This window comes from Protopterus annectens, chromosome 4.part0, assembly GCF_019279795.1.
Source record: "Protopterus annectens isolate FY-2018-M chromosome 4.part0, PAN1.0, whole genome shotgun sequence".
NCBI classification, from domain to species: Eukaryota; Metazoa; Chordata; order Ceratodontiformes; family Protopteridae; genus Protopterus; species Protopterus annectens.
The window spans coordinates 675,966,195-675,984,691 of record NC_056733.1 but is presented as its reverse complement, the minus strand read 5'-3'; the positions used below and the strand labels follow the sequence as shown (position 1 = coordinate 675,984,691).

The 18,497-nt window shown below is 42.6% G+C and overlaps 1 protein-coding gene across 1 annotated transcript in view; it reads right to left on the bottom strand.

Annotated features, from left to right (window-relative positions):
- The window catches only part of ANAPC7 (anaphase promoting complex subunit 7), a 1,515,510-nt gene that overhangs the window by 307,196 nt on the left and 1,189,817 nt on the right, over nt 1-18,497 (bottom strand). Inside the window, exon 9 of the mRNA XM_044068647.1 lies at nt 15,571-15,795. Within this exon, the coding sequence (XP_043924582.1) occupies nt 15,571-15,795 (225 nt within the window). The remainder of the gene's footprint in view (nt 1-15,570; nt 15,796-18,497) is intronic.

Genomic DNA, 18,497 nt, shown 5'->3' with positions numbered 1-18,497 from the left:
TTGCACCCACAAAACCGTCTGAACCATCTGTTCCATGTCTTCTGGTACAGCGGGAAGAGGAAGCAGACAGAGATTTAGGTCTACTTGGAAAGGGAGTTTGTACTCTCGATGGGACTGGATCAATAGAGGGAGAGTACTCGGTCCTTGATAGAGACATAATTGGTTTGAATGGACTGACCTGACCTGAGTGCAACAGCTCTGACCTATCCCTGTCTGATAAACTTGCAGCTGGAGAAGTCAGATCCGAAACAGATATGGTTGGGGCTGACAGGTCCAACAGTGTTGCCTTTATCAGTAGTGTTAGTCATTTTTGTTCTCTGCTCTGAGGAGTCTTTTGGAGCCAAGGAAGGTCTCCTCTTCCCTCTATCAGAACTTTTACAGGAAGAAGATGCAGGGCTCGACTAAGACAACCTAGATTTCAAAGATTTAATGTCATTGCCAGAAATGGTCTCTCCAAACAAAGATGGTAAAATATCTCTCAAAATCAGCTTATTTTTCCTTTCAACTAGGGTCCTGTGGTTGAAAGAATGACAAATGGAACAATCCTCCTGTAAATGTAGGGGGCCCAAACAGTAGAAGCATAAACTGTGAAAGTCAATAAAAGGGATCTTATGCCCGCACTTTGAACATTTTTTTAAGCTAGCCAGCTTTTCAGATTTCTCAGCCATTGAAAAGAAAGGCAGACAACACCCCAGCACTGACACACTCACTCACACACACACAGATACGTCGTAAAGAGGAAAGTGAAAAATATGTATAAAAGGGAAAGAACAGAAAAGCTACTAAAGATACTATAAGAGCTACTCTAAAGGATAAATGGGAGGGGAAAGGAAGGTAACCTAATAAAACAGTTACTTGTGAGTACGGAAGTTTAAAAGAGAAAGGGGAAACAGAGGTTAAGTTACACTAATAAAAACTGAACAAACAGAAGGAGAGGAACAGTAAATATTGAAAAATATCACTCTTTCATAAAGCGGCAAACGAGATCTGAGGTAACAGGGAGGGATGCACTGTAGGCAGGGGGAGGTGCCCAAGATCTTTTTGGTTGCCACAAGCTATTCTAACAGCTAAGTCAGATCTGACTGATCGGATCCAAACCCATATGTGAGGACAAAATGAAAAATGACAATATCAGACACAATGTTTAATCTTTTTTTTTTTTTTTTTTATTCGTTATAGGAGCCCTTTTGGAAGATGACTGACTCGAAAGAGGGATGCCTGACATCTAATGGTCTTTTGCATTAGCTACCCCATAAATAACCTTCTGGAGTGCCTCCCAGCCCAAGACATGATTCACCCATGGCCTGAATGGGCACTGGAACAGCCAAAGAGGACATGGGTGACCCCCAGTTTATGGTGGCTGAAAGGACTATACTAAAGGAAGATGGAGAGGTAAGTAATTGGCCTGTGCAGCAGCCAATGGCCACTAAAAATTCACCCACTATTGGCTGAGGCATAGACAGAACCTGTGGCCCTTGCCTTGGTAAGTGCTTTTTTTCTTTCTAGATTTAGCAGGACTGGAGTTAAGTATCCAGAGATGCCAAAAGCAATAAGCATTGCTAGATCAAGTTGATCAGAAGTTAAGTGGTCACTGAGTGTCCATAAGCAGGATGCTTACACTTACACCACTTATCCCAGCTCCTTAAAGTAAAAAAGCACAATCAACATGCAAACTTCCCTACAACTATGCTGTTCAACTCAAATATATGGACAGAAAAACAGAATGGCAGGTAGGATATCAGGAAGTGAACATAAGCAATACACCGATAAACAAATACCTTCCTGTTCCAAAGTAAAAGTTTTAATCATAACATAAAAGTTTACAGAAGTAATACTTACTTTCATAAAAAAAACCCAGTTAGTTAAATAACAAAAACAGTGGGCTTTGGCAAGAAACTTCCAATATTGATAACAATTCTGGGCTTCTTATACCAGTAATACTGCTTTTTTGTTGGAAAAATAAAATAATTTTTTTTAAAGGGCAACAAATCCTGCATGGAGGGGGTTTTCCAATGAGAACTTATCTGCCAGAAATGAAGCTCTTAGCAGAATGTTGCTACGGTGAAACCCTAGAAATGCTTTGTCTTGAAATAGCAGGAGAGTACTGAAGAAATCTCACTCACTGCTGATTTCCCTACTTGGTAATAGCCAACCAGCAGTCACAGAGAAGGTGTTTTGTGTGTGTGTGTGTGTGTGTGTGTGTGTGTGTGTGTGTGTGTGTGTGTTTGGGGGAGCCAGAGCTTTGTGAAGCTGTCCGGTTGTTTTCTGGACAGGGAAACAACCCATACAGCCTAAAGCCTAATGCACCAGTGAGAATGATGAACACGATCACAATGTAACTGAAGGCCTTCAAACCAATGGCCCTGCTAGTTATAAGGTGCAACATCATCTTCCCTTTCGGATTTCATTATGAACCTTTCAGGAAGTAACAACAGGGCAAAGCATTACAAAAAGCATCCAAGATTGTTATTCTACCTTTAGGAGCTCCAGTTCAGCACAATGCTAAACTTAATCCCACTGCTTTGGTTGCTCTAAACTACAAGATGTCATCTACTGCATGATGCACACAAAATACTTTTTCTGGTGAATATATAAGGTTTTTACTTCTTTTGTAATGTCTACACAGTAAACACGTATTCTAAGGTCACCACTGTACTCCACATGCTGAGCGGAAATCAACACAATACCAAAAAAAAAAAAAAAAGAAGCTGAGAATAATGTAAAATACCAAGGTGTGATCCAATGCAACTGGTATCTGTGCGTAAAAGGCTGTATCAGTCCCCTTTTTGAGATTTCTTTATGAAACTTTCAAGCAACAGCAGCAGACTGTTAAACTGCATTTAAGACTGCAAGTGCTCACGCAAGAAATTCAAGACAGCTCAATGCTGAAGTTGGTCTCTCCACAAGCATAGTGGCAAGTTCAGATACCTCCTGGAACAACCTAGTGTTGACCAAGATTTGAAACAGGAATGGTTAAGGAAAGGTGAACTGAAACAAAAAAAAAAAAAAAAAGTTATGTGCTCACCATAACTAGGCATTTGTGTTATCCATTTTCATTCTTCTCAACATTTCACATCTGATCCTCGGATCCGACTCAGCAGCATTCTACAGATTTTGGATCCAACTCTTGAGCTCCTCCCTCTACCCATAATGCCCTAGTCCATCCCCAATACTTCAGAAAGAGTTTCCTGCCATAAAGGTTTTGGTATATAATAGAAGAGGAGAAGAAAAAATTACAGCAGCGCTGAAACACAAAACTACAGGTTCCATAAAATTCATCAGGTCACTCCAGAAGATGACAGGAAGGGGGAAGGAAGGAGGGGAGTTGAGGAAGAATGAAAACGGACAACACTGATGCCTAGTTATGGTGAGTACATAACTTTTAATATCTGATGTTGTCCTTTTCATGCCTCCTCAATGTAAGGGACAGAATCATCAGCTATGTAAATCTTGATTGGCCCTCATGGAATGATATTCCGGAGAACTGCTGAACCAAATGCAGCTCTTCTTCTTCTGGAAATTAAGTCCAATTTGTAATGAGTAATAAAAGTATGAGTATTAGATTAGGTGGCTGCTGCACGATCATCATCAATGGAAGTTCTAGATCAGAAAACAGATGAGGCGCCATGGATCTAGTTGAATGGGCCTTAGGTGGTTTTGTTAGAGAGAGAGAGAGAGAGAGAGGGTAAGATTGAGTTCTGCCTTGTTTGTTGACATAACAGACCACAGACATGCTTTAGGTTTGAACTGTAATGGTCCCTAGAACATCTTGAAAGGCCTGTAACACTTGAAGGACTGCTCTCATCTATAGGACACCAATATGTGAATTGGTCTCTTGGGAGGATCACATGCCTTGGACCATCCTCCAAAAAAATGACCCCCACCCCAGCTGGAGGGCATCTGTGGTCAATCACAATAAAAGGGGCAACAGAGTCTCATTCAAATGGATCCACCACTGAAGATGGTCACTGCATACCCAAGTGAGTCTGACCAGATAAAAAGGAGGGTATCAAAGAACAGACCACTGAACTGCTCGAGTCCATTGCAGAACATGCATATATTAACGTGCTAAGGGGACTAATACTATAGATGCTGACAAGGACCCCAGAGCCTGCAGAAAGTACAGTTGTGTACACTTACCATAAATGCAGATGTTCGAGTGTATTCACTGTTGCAGTCATCAGACTTGGGTTATCTGCCTGAAGGTAGCCCTCAGTCGGCCCAAATACCACAGTCTTGGGATTTCTGCGTCGGATGCTGTCGCCTCTTCCATGACATCAGGTCGTCAGAGGTATAAAACATGCAGCCAACGCCATTACATCAGTTTTTCTTGCCCCAGATGTCAGGAGCCCCCAAAATATGAAGCAATCATATGGTGTGGAACAACTCCAGTAAAAAGTAAATTACCATTTCCATAAGATATGGCCAAAAAGAGGATAGGTAGAAGGTACAGAAAAGACAGGGGGCTGGAGGGAGGGTAACCAGGACTGCAACAGTGAATACACTCAAACATCTACATTTATGGCAAGTGTATACAACTGTACTATGTTCTTCGTGTTTCACTGTTGCAGTCTTCAAACACGGGTTGATTCCCAAAGCTGAGGAAGGGTGGAGGCAGTCAAGAAGTATTAGGGCTGGCTAGCAGGCCTTGTAAGACTGCTGTGGCAAATCCAGCTCTGGATTTAGAAAAGATAGGTAAGTGGTAGTACAGAACTCCAGGTTGCAGCTTCCAGGATGTCCCTGGTAGGGACTCCCCTGAGAAATGCTGTACAGGTTGATGTAGCCCTAGGGGAAGGAGGTCTGATCCCCTGTGGGGTAGTATTTCCATGGTATTTGTAGCAGAAATGGATGCAGTGTGCTATCCATTTAGAAATGATTTGTTTTGAAATGGCCTTGCCCTCTGCCCCTGTAGCACAGCCGACTAGCAGCTGGTCAGATTTTCTGAAAGGTTTAGTCCTGTCAAGATAGAATCTGAACTGTCTGTGCACGTCCAGGGAGTGCAGGATCACTTCCCCTTTATTCTGAGGGTTAGGAAAAAAGGTTGGTAAATGGATGGATCGGTTTAAAGCCACACTGGATACCACCTTGGGCATAAATGAAGGGTTAGTCCTGAGGGAAACCCTGTCCGCATGGAAGATAATGAAGGGTTCCACAGCCATAAGGACCTGTAACTCAGACACTCTCCTTGCTGAAGTGATAGCTAGAAGTAAGGCTGTTTTCCAAGAGAAGATTTTTAACTCTGCTGTAGCAGAAGGCTCAAAATGGGGGAAGAGCATGAGCTTCTCTAGTACAAAGTTAGGGTCCCAGAGTGGGAGCTCTTCTTGGGGGTCTTAAATTGTTAGCTCCTCTCAGGAACTGTTTGATCAGAGGGTGAGAGAAGAGGGCTGGGCTCAGTACTGTAATGAGCTGAGATGGCAGAGGCATGAATCTTAACTGATGAGAAGGCTAGGCCTTTGTGGAGCAGCTCTGCTAGATAATCTGGGATTTGAGGTAAGGTGGGCAAGGCTGCATCCTTTCCTTGAGACTGGCTCCAAGAAAAGTATCTTTTCCACTTTTCTGAATAGGATTTCCTAGAACTAGGCCTCCTCAAGGATAACATCCAGCACCTGTTTGCTGAGGGTTGCTGGTGATGTATTCACGGAATAAGCCAGGCTGCCAGGTTCAGAGTTTGCAGCTGAGGATGCAAAATCTGTCCCTCCTGCTGGGACAGCAGAGAGGGGGTCTGATGTAGGTGCTAGGGTGGCACTGTTGTCAGACTGCATAGGAGTGGGTACCAGTGCTGGCGTGGCCAGTCTGGTGCAATAAGGATTGTCCTTGGCCTGTCCTCTTTGATCTTGAACAGTACTTTTGAAAGGAGAGGCAGAGGGGGAAAGGCATAGATTGAGAAATTTTTCCCATGTACAGGATAGGGCATCCAATTCCCATGCTTGGCTGTGGGGATTTCTGGTGCAAAATTTGCTCAGTTGATGGTTTTGGGGGAAGCAAAGAGGTCCTCCTGTGGTGTCCCCCACCTGCGTATTAGAAGTTTGAATGAGCTGGGTTCCAGTTTCCACTCGTGTGGGTCCAATAGATTTCTGCATAAGTCGTCTGCCAGTGAATTTTGTTTGCCTAGCAGGAATTGAGCTTGCAGGTGCACTTCCTTGCTTAAGGCTATGTACCACAGAACCATGGCTAACCTGCAGAGTGGGTAGGAATGAGCTCTCCCCTGCTTGTTTATGTACCACATAACTGTGGTGTTGTCTGTCTTTATCAAGAGTTGTCCTGGCAGGATAAGGTATATGAAAGCTGTCTGTGCATTCTGTATAGCTAACATTTCTTTTTGATTGATATGCAGGTGAATTTGTCTTGGGCTCCATTTGCCTTGAATGCATTTGCCTGCCATGTGAGCCATCCATGCATAGTCTGATGCGTCTGTTGTTAGGGTTTGGGCGGTGGGGGGTTGAGTGAAAAGGAGTCCCTTGTTGTGGTTGCGTGCCTCTGCCCACCAAAGGAACTCTGTCCTTAGGCAAGGAATGATAGGAATCACAATTTCCAGGTCCTGAGAATGTTGACACCAGAGACTTTTTAAGTACCACTGGAGTTTGCTCATATGCAGTCTTGCATATGGAATTAGTAGAATGCATGAAGCCATGAACCCTACGGCTTGCAGATAGCTGGGTTTGGGTGGCCAGTAGTTTGAAGTAATTTGTCAAATAAACCTGCTTTTCTGGAGTGAGGAATGCCATCTGTGTAGCTGTGTTCAAGCTTGCTCCCAGGAAGACAATGTTTTGGCTGGGTACCAGATGTGATTTCTTTTCGTTGATGGTATACCCCAGAGAAGTTAGGAGTCTCTCTACAAACGTCAGGTGCTGAAGTAGCAATTCCTGACTGTCTGCCTGAATCAGGCAATCGTCCAAGTAAAGGTAAATCTGAATATTTCTCTGCCTGCAGTATGCAATGGCTGGAGACAGGCACTCTGTGAATATCCTGGGCGCAGTAGATAAGCCAAAGGGAAGTGCAGAGAACTGATAGTGCATAGAACCTGCCCTGAAATGTAGATATTTCCTGCAAGATTCCTTTATGGGGATGTGCAGATAAGCTTCTTTTAAGTCTAAGGCGACTAACCAGGAGTCCTTGGCTAGCATAGGAAGCAGTTGCTGGAGAGTAAGCATTTTGAATTTTGGTACCACCAGGAAGGTGTTGAGAGTTAACAGATCCAGAATAATGCGCCAAGAGTTCTCTTTTCTGGGCACCAGGAACAGTCTGGAGTAGAAACCCTGTCCCCTTTGCTCTTTTGGAACAGGCTGAATAGCCCTAAGTACTTGCTTTTGGGCCTCTGCCCACTGGTTTGGAGAAAGGTCTGGCAATCCACTTGGGGTTGGCAGTGAGTGGAAGTAGAATCTGTATCCCTGGGATACAATGTTTAAGACCCATCGGTCCTGGGTAACATACCCCCAGTTTTTTGCATGCAGGGCGAGTTTTCCTCCTGGGGTGCAGTACTTGGGCATGGCTAGGAAGGATGAAGAACAAGTCATTGTGAACTTTTTCCATAAGGGGGTGGCTTACCACTCTCTGTTTTTGAGGAGGGAACACTCCATTGTTTACATCTGTGCATACCTTGAGACTGTAGTCTTTGTGGTCTGTTGCTCCTGGGTTTGGATTGAGAAGGTCTGGCAGGGACTGGAAAGGACTAGTTTTTTGAAGGCCAATGCCTACTGAATCTAGGTGGCTGTACCTGTAAGAAATCTTTAACAGTTTGCACAGATTAACTTTTTCCTCCATCTTTTTAAGAACATCTTTTGCTTTTGAGCCAAACAAGCATTCATGGTTTAATGCAGCATCTAGTAATTTTGCTTTGACATGGTCTGGCAAGATTTGTTCCTTCTGCCAAGCATGCCTTCTCAGAACAGACCCAGTGACAGCAGCCCTGCAAGATGCTTCTACGGCATCAAAACCACACTTCAAAGTATGTTTACCAACTTGGTTTGCAGAATGCATTAACTCTTGTAAGTCTATTTTCTGAACAATCAGGAATCAACAACATTTTTTGTTTAATTAGTTCCATAATATGCTGCTGGTACTTCAGCATGTGAAACTGGCAGTTTAAAGCCCTGATGGCAAGAGTTGTAGAGGTATATACCTTCTTATCCCATCCATCTAGAGCCTTAGAATCCCTGCCCGAAGGGGTAGGGTTTTTGGCTGTAGTAGCCTTAATAACTTTATGTCTCTGGGAAATGGTCTCTGGATCTGCAGTGGGATTTTTAAAGAGAAATTTGTGAGAGTCAAGTACTCTGTAGTACCGGTCAGGCTTTCTAGGAGCTGGTGGTAAAGTATCAGGGGTAAGACTGGATTCCATGAAGACATCTACAATATCCAGGACAAGGGGAACAGCTAGAGGCCTATGTTGAGGCAAGTCTAAAAATTCCCTCAGTCTCTTTTTGGACTGTGGGTAGTCCTGGCCTTCCCAGCAGGTTTCACCGATAGAAAAGTCCTCTGGGGGGGGAGGCAGAGGAAATGGAATCCTCTGCATCTGAATCCTCATAGGTAGATAAAGGTATGTCTTGGCAATCACAGGGGTCAGAGTCATCAGACTCATGGTCTGTAGAATCAGAAGGTAAATCAATTATTTGTCTTTTAGAGGGGGAAGGCTGCCTTCCCCTAATTAAAGTAATAAGGTCTTCAGCCATTCTAAGCATTTGTTTCTGTGGCATGGGAGCTTGAGAATGCGCTTTGGTCAACGGTTTCCTAGGCGTAGTGTGAACTCTGGGCCTGAGAAATTTGGTAGTTTTAGTCATTAACGAAGTAGTCAGTTTAATATGAACATCAGAAGGTCTGAATACACCCTCAGAAGCTGGTGCCTACATAGCGGTTCCGTACCCATCTAAGGTAGAGACATCCACAGGTTCCATAGTCGAAGAAGCATCTTGCGGCATATCGGACTCCGAATGGGTCTCACTGTCTCAGTAGAGGCCTGCGAATCTGTAGAAGTGGGTAACAGGGGCTGCGAAAGCCCCTCACTGAGTACCGGTGGACTGGTGACTAGCTTCACAGAAGCGTCATCGTCAGTTTTGGACCTATGCGTTCTGTCTCTGACTTTATCTTTGAATTTTTTTGGAAGGTCGGTAGTCGTTTGGCTTACTGATGCCATTTTGGAATACGGAGAATGAGAGTGAAAGAATTTAGAGACAAAGTTAGCCCAACAATGAATAGCTTGGGCATTGAACAAAGCACAAAACCGACAGTGAGGGATGTCGTGGTCTGGGCCTAAACAGGTGACGCAGTAAGAATGAAAATCTTTGTGAGGTATTTACTTTCCACAGGCAAGACAATTGTTAACTTTTTCTGACATCGATTAGAGCAAGAAAAAAGGATCTCCAATGAGGTACTTAGCTTTAGAAGACGTCAGGTTTGAAACTCGAAAAACTAAAATTTCAGGTAGCTGCCAACCGGCACTTGCGAACTGCTTCTGCTTTGGGCTCCCGCACAACAAGAAAAGCTGATGTAATGGCATCAGCTGCATGTTTTATAGCATGACGACCTGACATCATGGAAGAGGCGACAGCATCCGATGCAAAAATCCCAAGACTCTGGTATTCGGGCCGACTGAGGGCTACCACCAGGCAGATAACCCAAGTGTGATGACTGCAACAGTGAAACATGAAAAACATCTAGTCTGGCGGGAAGAGCATGATGAGGAAATGACTTTTTTTAACCTGGGACTTGACTGTGGTCACATGATGTGGGGGTAGAGAAGTAGTCTGGCTTATTCTATTCAGATGAGCACCAATGAAGTCCAGGCTCTGAACTAGTATTAACTTTGATATGACCATGTTGACTGTAATGCATAAAGACTGGCAAATTTTGGGCAAACAGTCTCTGGCCTGTTCCAGGAGATGTTTGGTTGGAATAGTGAGAAGACAATCCTCTAAGTACAGAAACACCTGGAATCCTGCAGTCTCAGGTGAGCTGCTACCACTCCCATACATTCGGTAAACACTTGCTACAGTGAGTCCAAAGTGCAGGGCTCTGAATTGACAGTGACCATCTCCCAGCCAAAAACCCAAGTGTCTTCTGGATCATATGTCTATTTTGATGTGATAGTATGCATCCTGAAGATCAACTGAGCACATCCTGATTACATTCTTTAAAAGAGGTAGGAGGGAATGAATCGTGACCATTCAGAACTTTGACTTCTTCACATATTAGTTCAGGTTGCTTAGATCCAAGATCGTTCTCAGGTCCCTTTTCTTTTTTGTCATGAAAAAGAACCTTGAGTACGTTCTGAATCCTCTTTGGTCTGGTGGGACCTCTGGGATGACTCTTGTCTAACAGCTTCTGAATTTCTTGAGCTGCAGCTTCTCTCTGACTGGGTAGACTGTCAGGAAGTTTGTTTCTCTTGGGGGGAGGTGTTTGGAAAAATGGTATAAACCTCTGGATAATATGCTTAGCACTCAAGTCTCTTCTGTTATAGTAACCAAGGTGTCCGGGTGCAAGGACAAATGTCCCTTGACTACCTCCAGAGGCGGGCAGTCAGGCAGCAATTCAGGAGCGCTGAAACAGTCTATCCTGTAAAGAATCTCAGAAGCCCTGATTTTGCAAACCTCCTCTTCCAATGAGATCAGTGTCTTCTATTTGAACTCCCTCCTCTGCCTCTGAGGGAGTTATCTCTGCATGAATCCTGGAAAGATTCCTGGGATTTGTGGAATCACATTTCCTTGCCTCCTCTTTGATTCCTTGAAAAGGATCACTGAGGGGTAGAAAAGCAAATCCCTAAGGCAGACAGGGTCAGTCTTTTCTGTTCACTGCAGGAAAACATTTCTTTCACAGAGGGGCCAAACAAGGAAGTTCCATCAAGGGATGTATTGATGAAAGAGGACTTAAAAGGCTGTGCAAAAATCACATAGCCACATCCAAGCATGTCTCCTTATGGCAATGCCCGACCTGGCGGGCCATGAGGTTCCTTCAGCTGCATGTGAAATTATCCTCATGGAGGCATTCAATATAGATAAGAGTGGCCAGCTCAGAGGATAATGTCTTATAATCTTCTGAAGACACAGACTCAGAAACTGAGAGTTCCTTAGTCAAATCCCATTGTAGACTAGTAAAGTATGCCAAACAGTTCAGTGACCATAAAGCAAATGTCAACAATGCAAATACGCACTATCCAAACTTGTCCAGCACCCTATACTCTCTGTTAGAAGGGTGAACAGAGGAGCTCTGTTTTACAAGCTCCTTCTTGGTGGCTGCTGCCACAACCATTGCATCGACAGGAACACCTTTACTCCAATATGGTCTACCTTTTGGAGGGACTAAAATTCTGTCCTGTCAATGAGGGACAGGCTCAGAGTTTGCCTCCTTCCATGCCTGGTGACAGATTAGATGGATAAGCTCATCAGCCAGGGGTGTCACCCAAGATGTATATGGACCAGAACCAAAAGCTTATAATACAGACTCCTCAGGGGATCTGTTATCTGAGGGCCAACCACCTTTTTGCTTAAGGATTTCCAGAAGGTCTCCAAAGGAGACGTAATCGGGGGTGATCTGGAGGGCAATTCTCCCTACGTCGAATTCAATATCTTCGGTGAGAGATCCCATATGAGAATCTATATGCCTCCATTTGCATGTTCTCTTTCGGTGAACCTCTTCAGTGGGATATCCTGGAGAGGCGTCTGAAGAGAGGTCTAGTTCCTCTATGGGAACCATCTGGTTGCTACTTGGTACTGGCTATCCCTGTGGAGAAGGTCTAATAGGATCAGAGCTCTGAATTAAAGGGGGATAGGGGGTAGGATCAGAGGAAGCATGAGAACGGGTCTTCTGAATGAGAGAGAACCCTCCACACCTGGGAAGGCTGACAGATCCAGGGAAGCCATGGCCGACTCCACTGGAGCTGAGATTTCTCAAGCAGGCAAGCCACAACTCTAACAAAATCTGTACCTAGAGGAGGGAGACTGACCCAAGTTATCCAATTCTAAGGCTCCCAGGGGAAAGGAAGTGTCCAACAACATCCGAGTCAATCACGGTCCCATGGATCTGACACTTTAGCTCCAGGATTCATCCTGATCTAAGGGAACAGGAGCAGAACTGTTCAGGAATACAGTTGGGGTCGAAGATATTTCTATTTGGTTCTGACACCGGTACTGTCAGATCCCGGAGCTCTGAAACTGTAGGAAGAATCGGAGAAGGAGATGCTATAGTATGTGAGGTGGACGGATGGAAGACAGATGGGATAACCACCATCTAGATCTCAGCTCTGAGGAACTTCCTTCATCATCTTTATCCACTTCCATTTCAGGGAGACTCCTGGAGGACCTGATGGATGTGGTGGACGACTGAGGTCTGGAGCGCTTCCTCAGGGTTTGCATAAGAGAGAAGTGGAGCAGAGGAGATATCGGATATATAACAAACTTAGGTGAATGAGTTCTTGGAGTGTGAGACACACCCGAGGTCGGATCCCATGATTTCTGATCTGTGGGTTGCAAAGGAGGAGTAGAAGAGATAATCATCAGAGCTGAAGTCTTAGAATCCGCAGATTTTTTTTCTTTGGATCCGATGTCCTCCATACCTTCTGTAGAGGCTCTGAGGATGAGGAAGTCTTCACAGACCTTGGTGGGGATTTTTTTATGTGCTGTGAAGAAGCCTTTGAAGATTTGCTGGGGGCTTGAGCCCCCCGAGAAAGGATGAAGGTGGAAGTAACCCCTTAAAAACTAGCTTGTTACGACTGTCCATTATAGCCCTGGAGTTAAATCCTGCACAGATGGTACAGTTCATACCCAGGTGTGCTGCTCCTAAACAATAAATGCACTCCCTGTGAGCATACAAGTTGGGAATTCTGTGCCCACAGTAAGTACATTTTTTAAAACCTATTGGTTCTTCAGCCATAATGGACACTGTAGACTTAAAAAGAAAACAAAAAGGAATTGAAGAAAATAAAGATATATACATATGTGTGTGCACGGTTGCACATATTACACACACACACACACACACACACATATATATATATATATATATATATATATATATATATATATATATATATATATTATTTTTAAACCAAGATAAAGGTAGGCAAAAACTACCAAGAATGGTAGAAAAGGGATACCTTGTTAAAAAGAGTAGGACAAAATAGAGAGAAAAGGAGTACTAACAATAGTACTTATGAAAATTACTTATTTTAAGGAAGAAGGCTGATGGTGGAGAAACCCTGAAAAACACTAGAGAGAGGCAAAGTTTTGAATATAAGATACAAAGGATGTATATGAAAAATACACTTACAGCTACCTAAGGCACCTATCAAACACTCAGAGAAGATCCACATCCATGCAAGATGGCAACAAGCGAGATCTGAGATATTGGGGATGGACTAGGGCATTATGGGTAGAGGGAGGAGCTCGAGACTTGGCTTCGAAGTCTGTAGAATATCAGATCCATAACCCATACACTGAAGAAGAAAGAAAAGGACATCAGATTGAAAGGTTAAATAATGGTGGCCCATGACAGTGGACTATGTACATGTTGGTTTACAAAGTCCACTGAAAATACTGGAGAAACAGACAAATGCAGATTCTGTAAAACACAACTGGAAACAGTTGCATGTCTTGTTGCTGGGTGTAAAAGATTCACAGCAGACAGCCTGCATACTGAAAGGTGCAATAATGTGGCAAGACAGGTAATGGGAGGGAGGGTGGCCTAATGGTTAAGGTGTTTGCCTTACAAACACAAGGTGCAGGGTTTGAGTCTCACAAGGGATAATTGTCTAGGCTTAAAATGGCTTGCAAGGGCAGTTAGCTTAGTACTAATCTATGAACCTATGATGAGGATTGTGCAAGCACTACAATACAGAAGTAGATGAGAAGCACTTGAAACACGAGCCACAAAGCATTATAGAGAGCAAAGAAGTTTACATCACATAGGATCAGTCATTACTAACTGATTAAAAAAAAAACAGATGTGACAAAAGCTGGTATATTAGTGCTTGAAAAAAGAAAAAAATAGCACTTATCACTGAAATTGCTGCACCCATTGACTTTCAGTGTCTTACGTACAGAAAGATACAAAGTCATAAAACACCAGGATTTGCAAGAATAAATTACACCAATGTGGAAGAAAGAGGCACAAGATAGATCCTGCAGTAGCAGGTGCAACAGATCTAATAAAAAAGAATTTACAATAGTACTTAAATATGCTACCAATACATGTAATCTCATATGAATTACAAGTGGTGACAATTGTGGGTGTTTAGAACAACACTATTAGCCAACATCAATTACTTATACAATACTAATTTCTTGAGCTATTAATTTGTATCCTGACTTAGGAATTGGATCCATTCAGGTCATGGTATTAGAAGCCCAAAACACTTGGAGAAATTAAACCAGGAATGAGCAATACTAATTTCTTGAACTATTAATTTGTATCCTGACTTAGGAATGGGATCCATTCCAGTCATGGTATTAGAAGCCCAAAACACTTGGAGAAATTAAACCAGGAATGAATTTGTGGTTTCACATTCATTCAACCAAATTATGTTTGAAGAGTAAGAGAAGTGCTTTGCTTTATGTGGAGTGGAAGACAGTTCCACAGAAGAGGTACTCTCTGTGATACAAACATACATACCCTCCTGTAACATGTTCTGTTCATCTTGCAAAAGAGATTGGATTGAGATCCCTTATAATACAACCCCTGAATGTCTTTTCTATTATATATACACATACATAACAGACACAAACACACAACATATTTATTATGTATAAAATAACACATAAAATGAGACACAGAAACTGCCTTTTTTATTTTATTTATATATATATATATATATATATATATATATATATATACACATACACACATATATATATATATACACACACACACACACACATATATATATATATATATATATATATATACACACACACACACACACACATATATATATATATATATATATACACACACACACACACACACACACACACACATATATATATATATATATATATATATATATATATATATATATACACACCCACACAGGTCCCATGCGTTTGGTCAACAAAGGCAGGGGTGATGTTTAATGTTGAATGTCAACAGTACGGATAGTAAAGCGGTCCAAATGTTGACAGGGTGTTTTGCTGAGACAGGTGAGTGGGTTTAGAGTGTCTGTATGTGTGTTACTGAATAACAGTTACAGTTGGGGATAGGGTAAGGGATAAGTGTTTATGTTTCTGTACATGTGAATTTTAGGGACGGGATACGGGTTAGGTGAGGGGACACATGTACTGCTGTTAGTGTGTGTTTTTGTGTCTGAATGTGTCTTGTGTAGTGGAAGTGTTACAATAAGGTTTTTATTAAGGTAAATGGTTGGGAGAGGAGGCAGCCTTAGGATTATCACCCATTACTAAGGTGCTGCAGGGGGCGAAGCTCCTACAAATTTCTCACATTCTCATTTTGCAAAAGAGATGCTCAATAGTACTTAAAACATTTCTGCAACTAAGAAATGTTAAGATTAGTTTTTGGCAAAAAAAAATGAACTGTAACAAAATGCACATATTTAAAGGACTGCTATATTCAAATCTGGGAAAAACTCACTTAATAATTCTGCTTTTTTCACCACAGCTTTGATGTAATCAGGCCTCTGTATCAGTGCTTTGTCCAGCAGCACCTTTGCTTTCTCCTGGGTCACTGGGTCTTCCAAGCATACTGTTGCTAAAAGAGTAAGTGTTTGTGCATTTGCTCCAAGTGTTTTATATACATTATTTGCCATTACCATAGCTTCACGGATACTGTTGGATGTTAAATAGCAGTCAATAAGACCTGTTAAAAAAATAAGTAACAATAAGCAAAAATAAAAATATATCACAAAAAGCAAAGAGCAGGATACCAGTTCTGAGTACCTGCACCAAACTAATTTGTTCATGGTCACATATTTTACACTGAGAAAAAGATATACTGAACACAGTGCAAGGTAAGGAAATGACTTTAATAACAAAACATAATTGATAAAATACACCAAGCAATATTCAAATGTAGTAAAATGAAAAGAATACAGCTATTCAAAAGTATAATACACAAGATACATACAAGTTAATGCATTAGTTTATGTTAATTTATAAAATGAACAAGGTAACACCGTACTGGGCAGTAAATTCTGGTACAAAGCAAATCTTAAAATGCGCACCAATTTTTTTCTGGTAATTCCAAACTACTACTTATGTAATTACAGAAGGTGAAGGGACTGGAACATAATAGAAATAATTATATCAGCTTTGCTTGATTCCAGAAAGCGGCAGTGCTATGCCCACACAGTGGTGATACCCACACACTTTTCAACCCAGGCAACCTTAAATATCAGTTTTGCTTTGCTGGCCCCAGGAACAGGAAAAATGTGCTGGTATGTGTATATGCATATAGTATTTGTTTAAATAAAGCTTGGGCAGTCAAGCCCAAGGAAGCAGCAGCACAGGCACTGCTAACCGACTGCAGCAGTGACCAAAGTATACATATATATATATATATATATATATATATATATATATACACACATACACAATTACTGGAAAAAAAAATTCTAAGCTTCCTTCCCCACTTTCCTGTGGCAGGTCAGATACGGATTTGCTGTGTTCAGGACTGTTTGTGAGCTCCTAACCCCCCCCACACACACACACACTTAACTGGGGTTAAACTATTCCTAGCGCCATAAAGTCTGTTCTTCAAAATTTCCCTTGCAACTAGCCAGCTTTTTAGTTTTAGCACTCATCTGTTTCTTTGATCTCAGCACTTGTTCAGAACTCATTGTAAGCACTAAATAAGTTACAAATTACTACAGCACTCAACTTTCCTCACTTGTCTAGAGGAAAACAGTTTTTAGTACTTAATAAATAAGCACCTATTCAGGCATGTCTAAAGGTCAGCTCCTGGTGTTTTCTCCTGTCTACCTGATGAATCTGGGCATCATGGGACAATGCAGCAATTGCCTCATGTACACAGACAACCCTCTCCTCCTACCACCCAACACTACGACCTGTGAGAGATGCACTTATATAGCCAAACTGGAAGCAAAGCTTTCTTCACCAAAGACTGGCCTAGGCAGTCAAGAGGAGAAGGTAAACACTTGCACCGCACCACACTCATCACATAGTCCCTCAAAACCTATACCACCACAACACACACACACACACAGAAGCACAAAACACATACCTACATTCGTGGAGGCTCTCAGTACAAATCTGCCCAAACAACAGAGACCTCCAAAACAGAAATGCAAGCAACCTCCACCCCCCAACACAACCCAAATGACACATAGCCCACATACTCAGTGTGCCACTCAACTACAGCCCATAAGGCATAACCTACCCAACACTATAGTCATAGGTGACTCTATAGTCAGGCACACTGATGTTCCACTCACCAAGCTAAACAAGGAAAAAGTTACTGTCAGCTGCCTGTTAGGTGCCAGGATCTGCCACATAACGCATGCACTCAGGTCACTCCACAACAAGTACAAATATGAGTCTGTCATTGTCCATGTTGGTGTGAATGACCTGAGATGTACCTCCCTGGCCTACATGAAAAGAGACATGGAGGAGCTCTCCGATCTTGTAGCCCAGGCCGGTATGACCCTAGCCCTGAGTAGCATCCTGCCATCACCCAGAATGACACCACAGTACAAGGACAAAATGATTGACCTAAACAATTGACTAAGCTTCTGGTGTCATTCTAAGGGAATCCAGTATCTGTCTGCCTGGGATGACATGATCGACAAACCACGCTGCTTTGCCAGGTATGGCCTGCACCTGTCGCCTTTGGGATTACGGATACTGGCAAAGGCTCTTGCTACCCCAAATAGTGCCTTTTTTAGGCAAGGTTCAAATGACAAATTCACCACCGTAACAGGTACAAGCAAGCAAAATCTGAGGGTAATGATACTCAATGCTAGAAGTCTAAACCTCAAAATGCACTCACTCGAGGCACTCCTTAAAATGGAGAACATTGACATCTGTGCAGTGACAGAGACCTGGGTTCAAAGCTCCAGAGAGCACCCCTGCATTACTAGGCTATAATTCATACCACACCTTTCGGCCACCAAATCCGGACCGAAACACTAAAGGTGGAGGCGTGTCCATATTCATTAAGGATATCCACACCTCCAAGCTAAATGCTCAGCATAATGCATCCGAGATTATCTAAGTTCAACTAACTCTGGGCAAAACCGCAATCCAGATTGCAGCTTTCTACAGACCCCCCACCATGCCCCAGGATTCTGACTCCTCTTTTCTTGATACACTGGAAAATATTAAGGTACAACCCAACACGCTAATAATGGGTGATTTCAACTACCCTACCATTAACTGGGAAAACTACTCATGTACCAACTCTTTTGCTCAACGTTTTCTGGAAATCATCAATTCCAACGCCTTGGATCAACTTATCCACACCCCCACCAGGGGCAGCAATATCCTAGACCTAGTCATCACCAACATGGGTGACTGGTGTTCCACACCAGAGGTCAGCTCCTC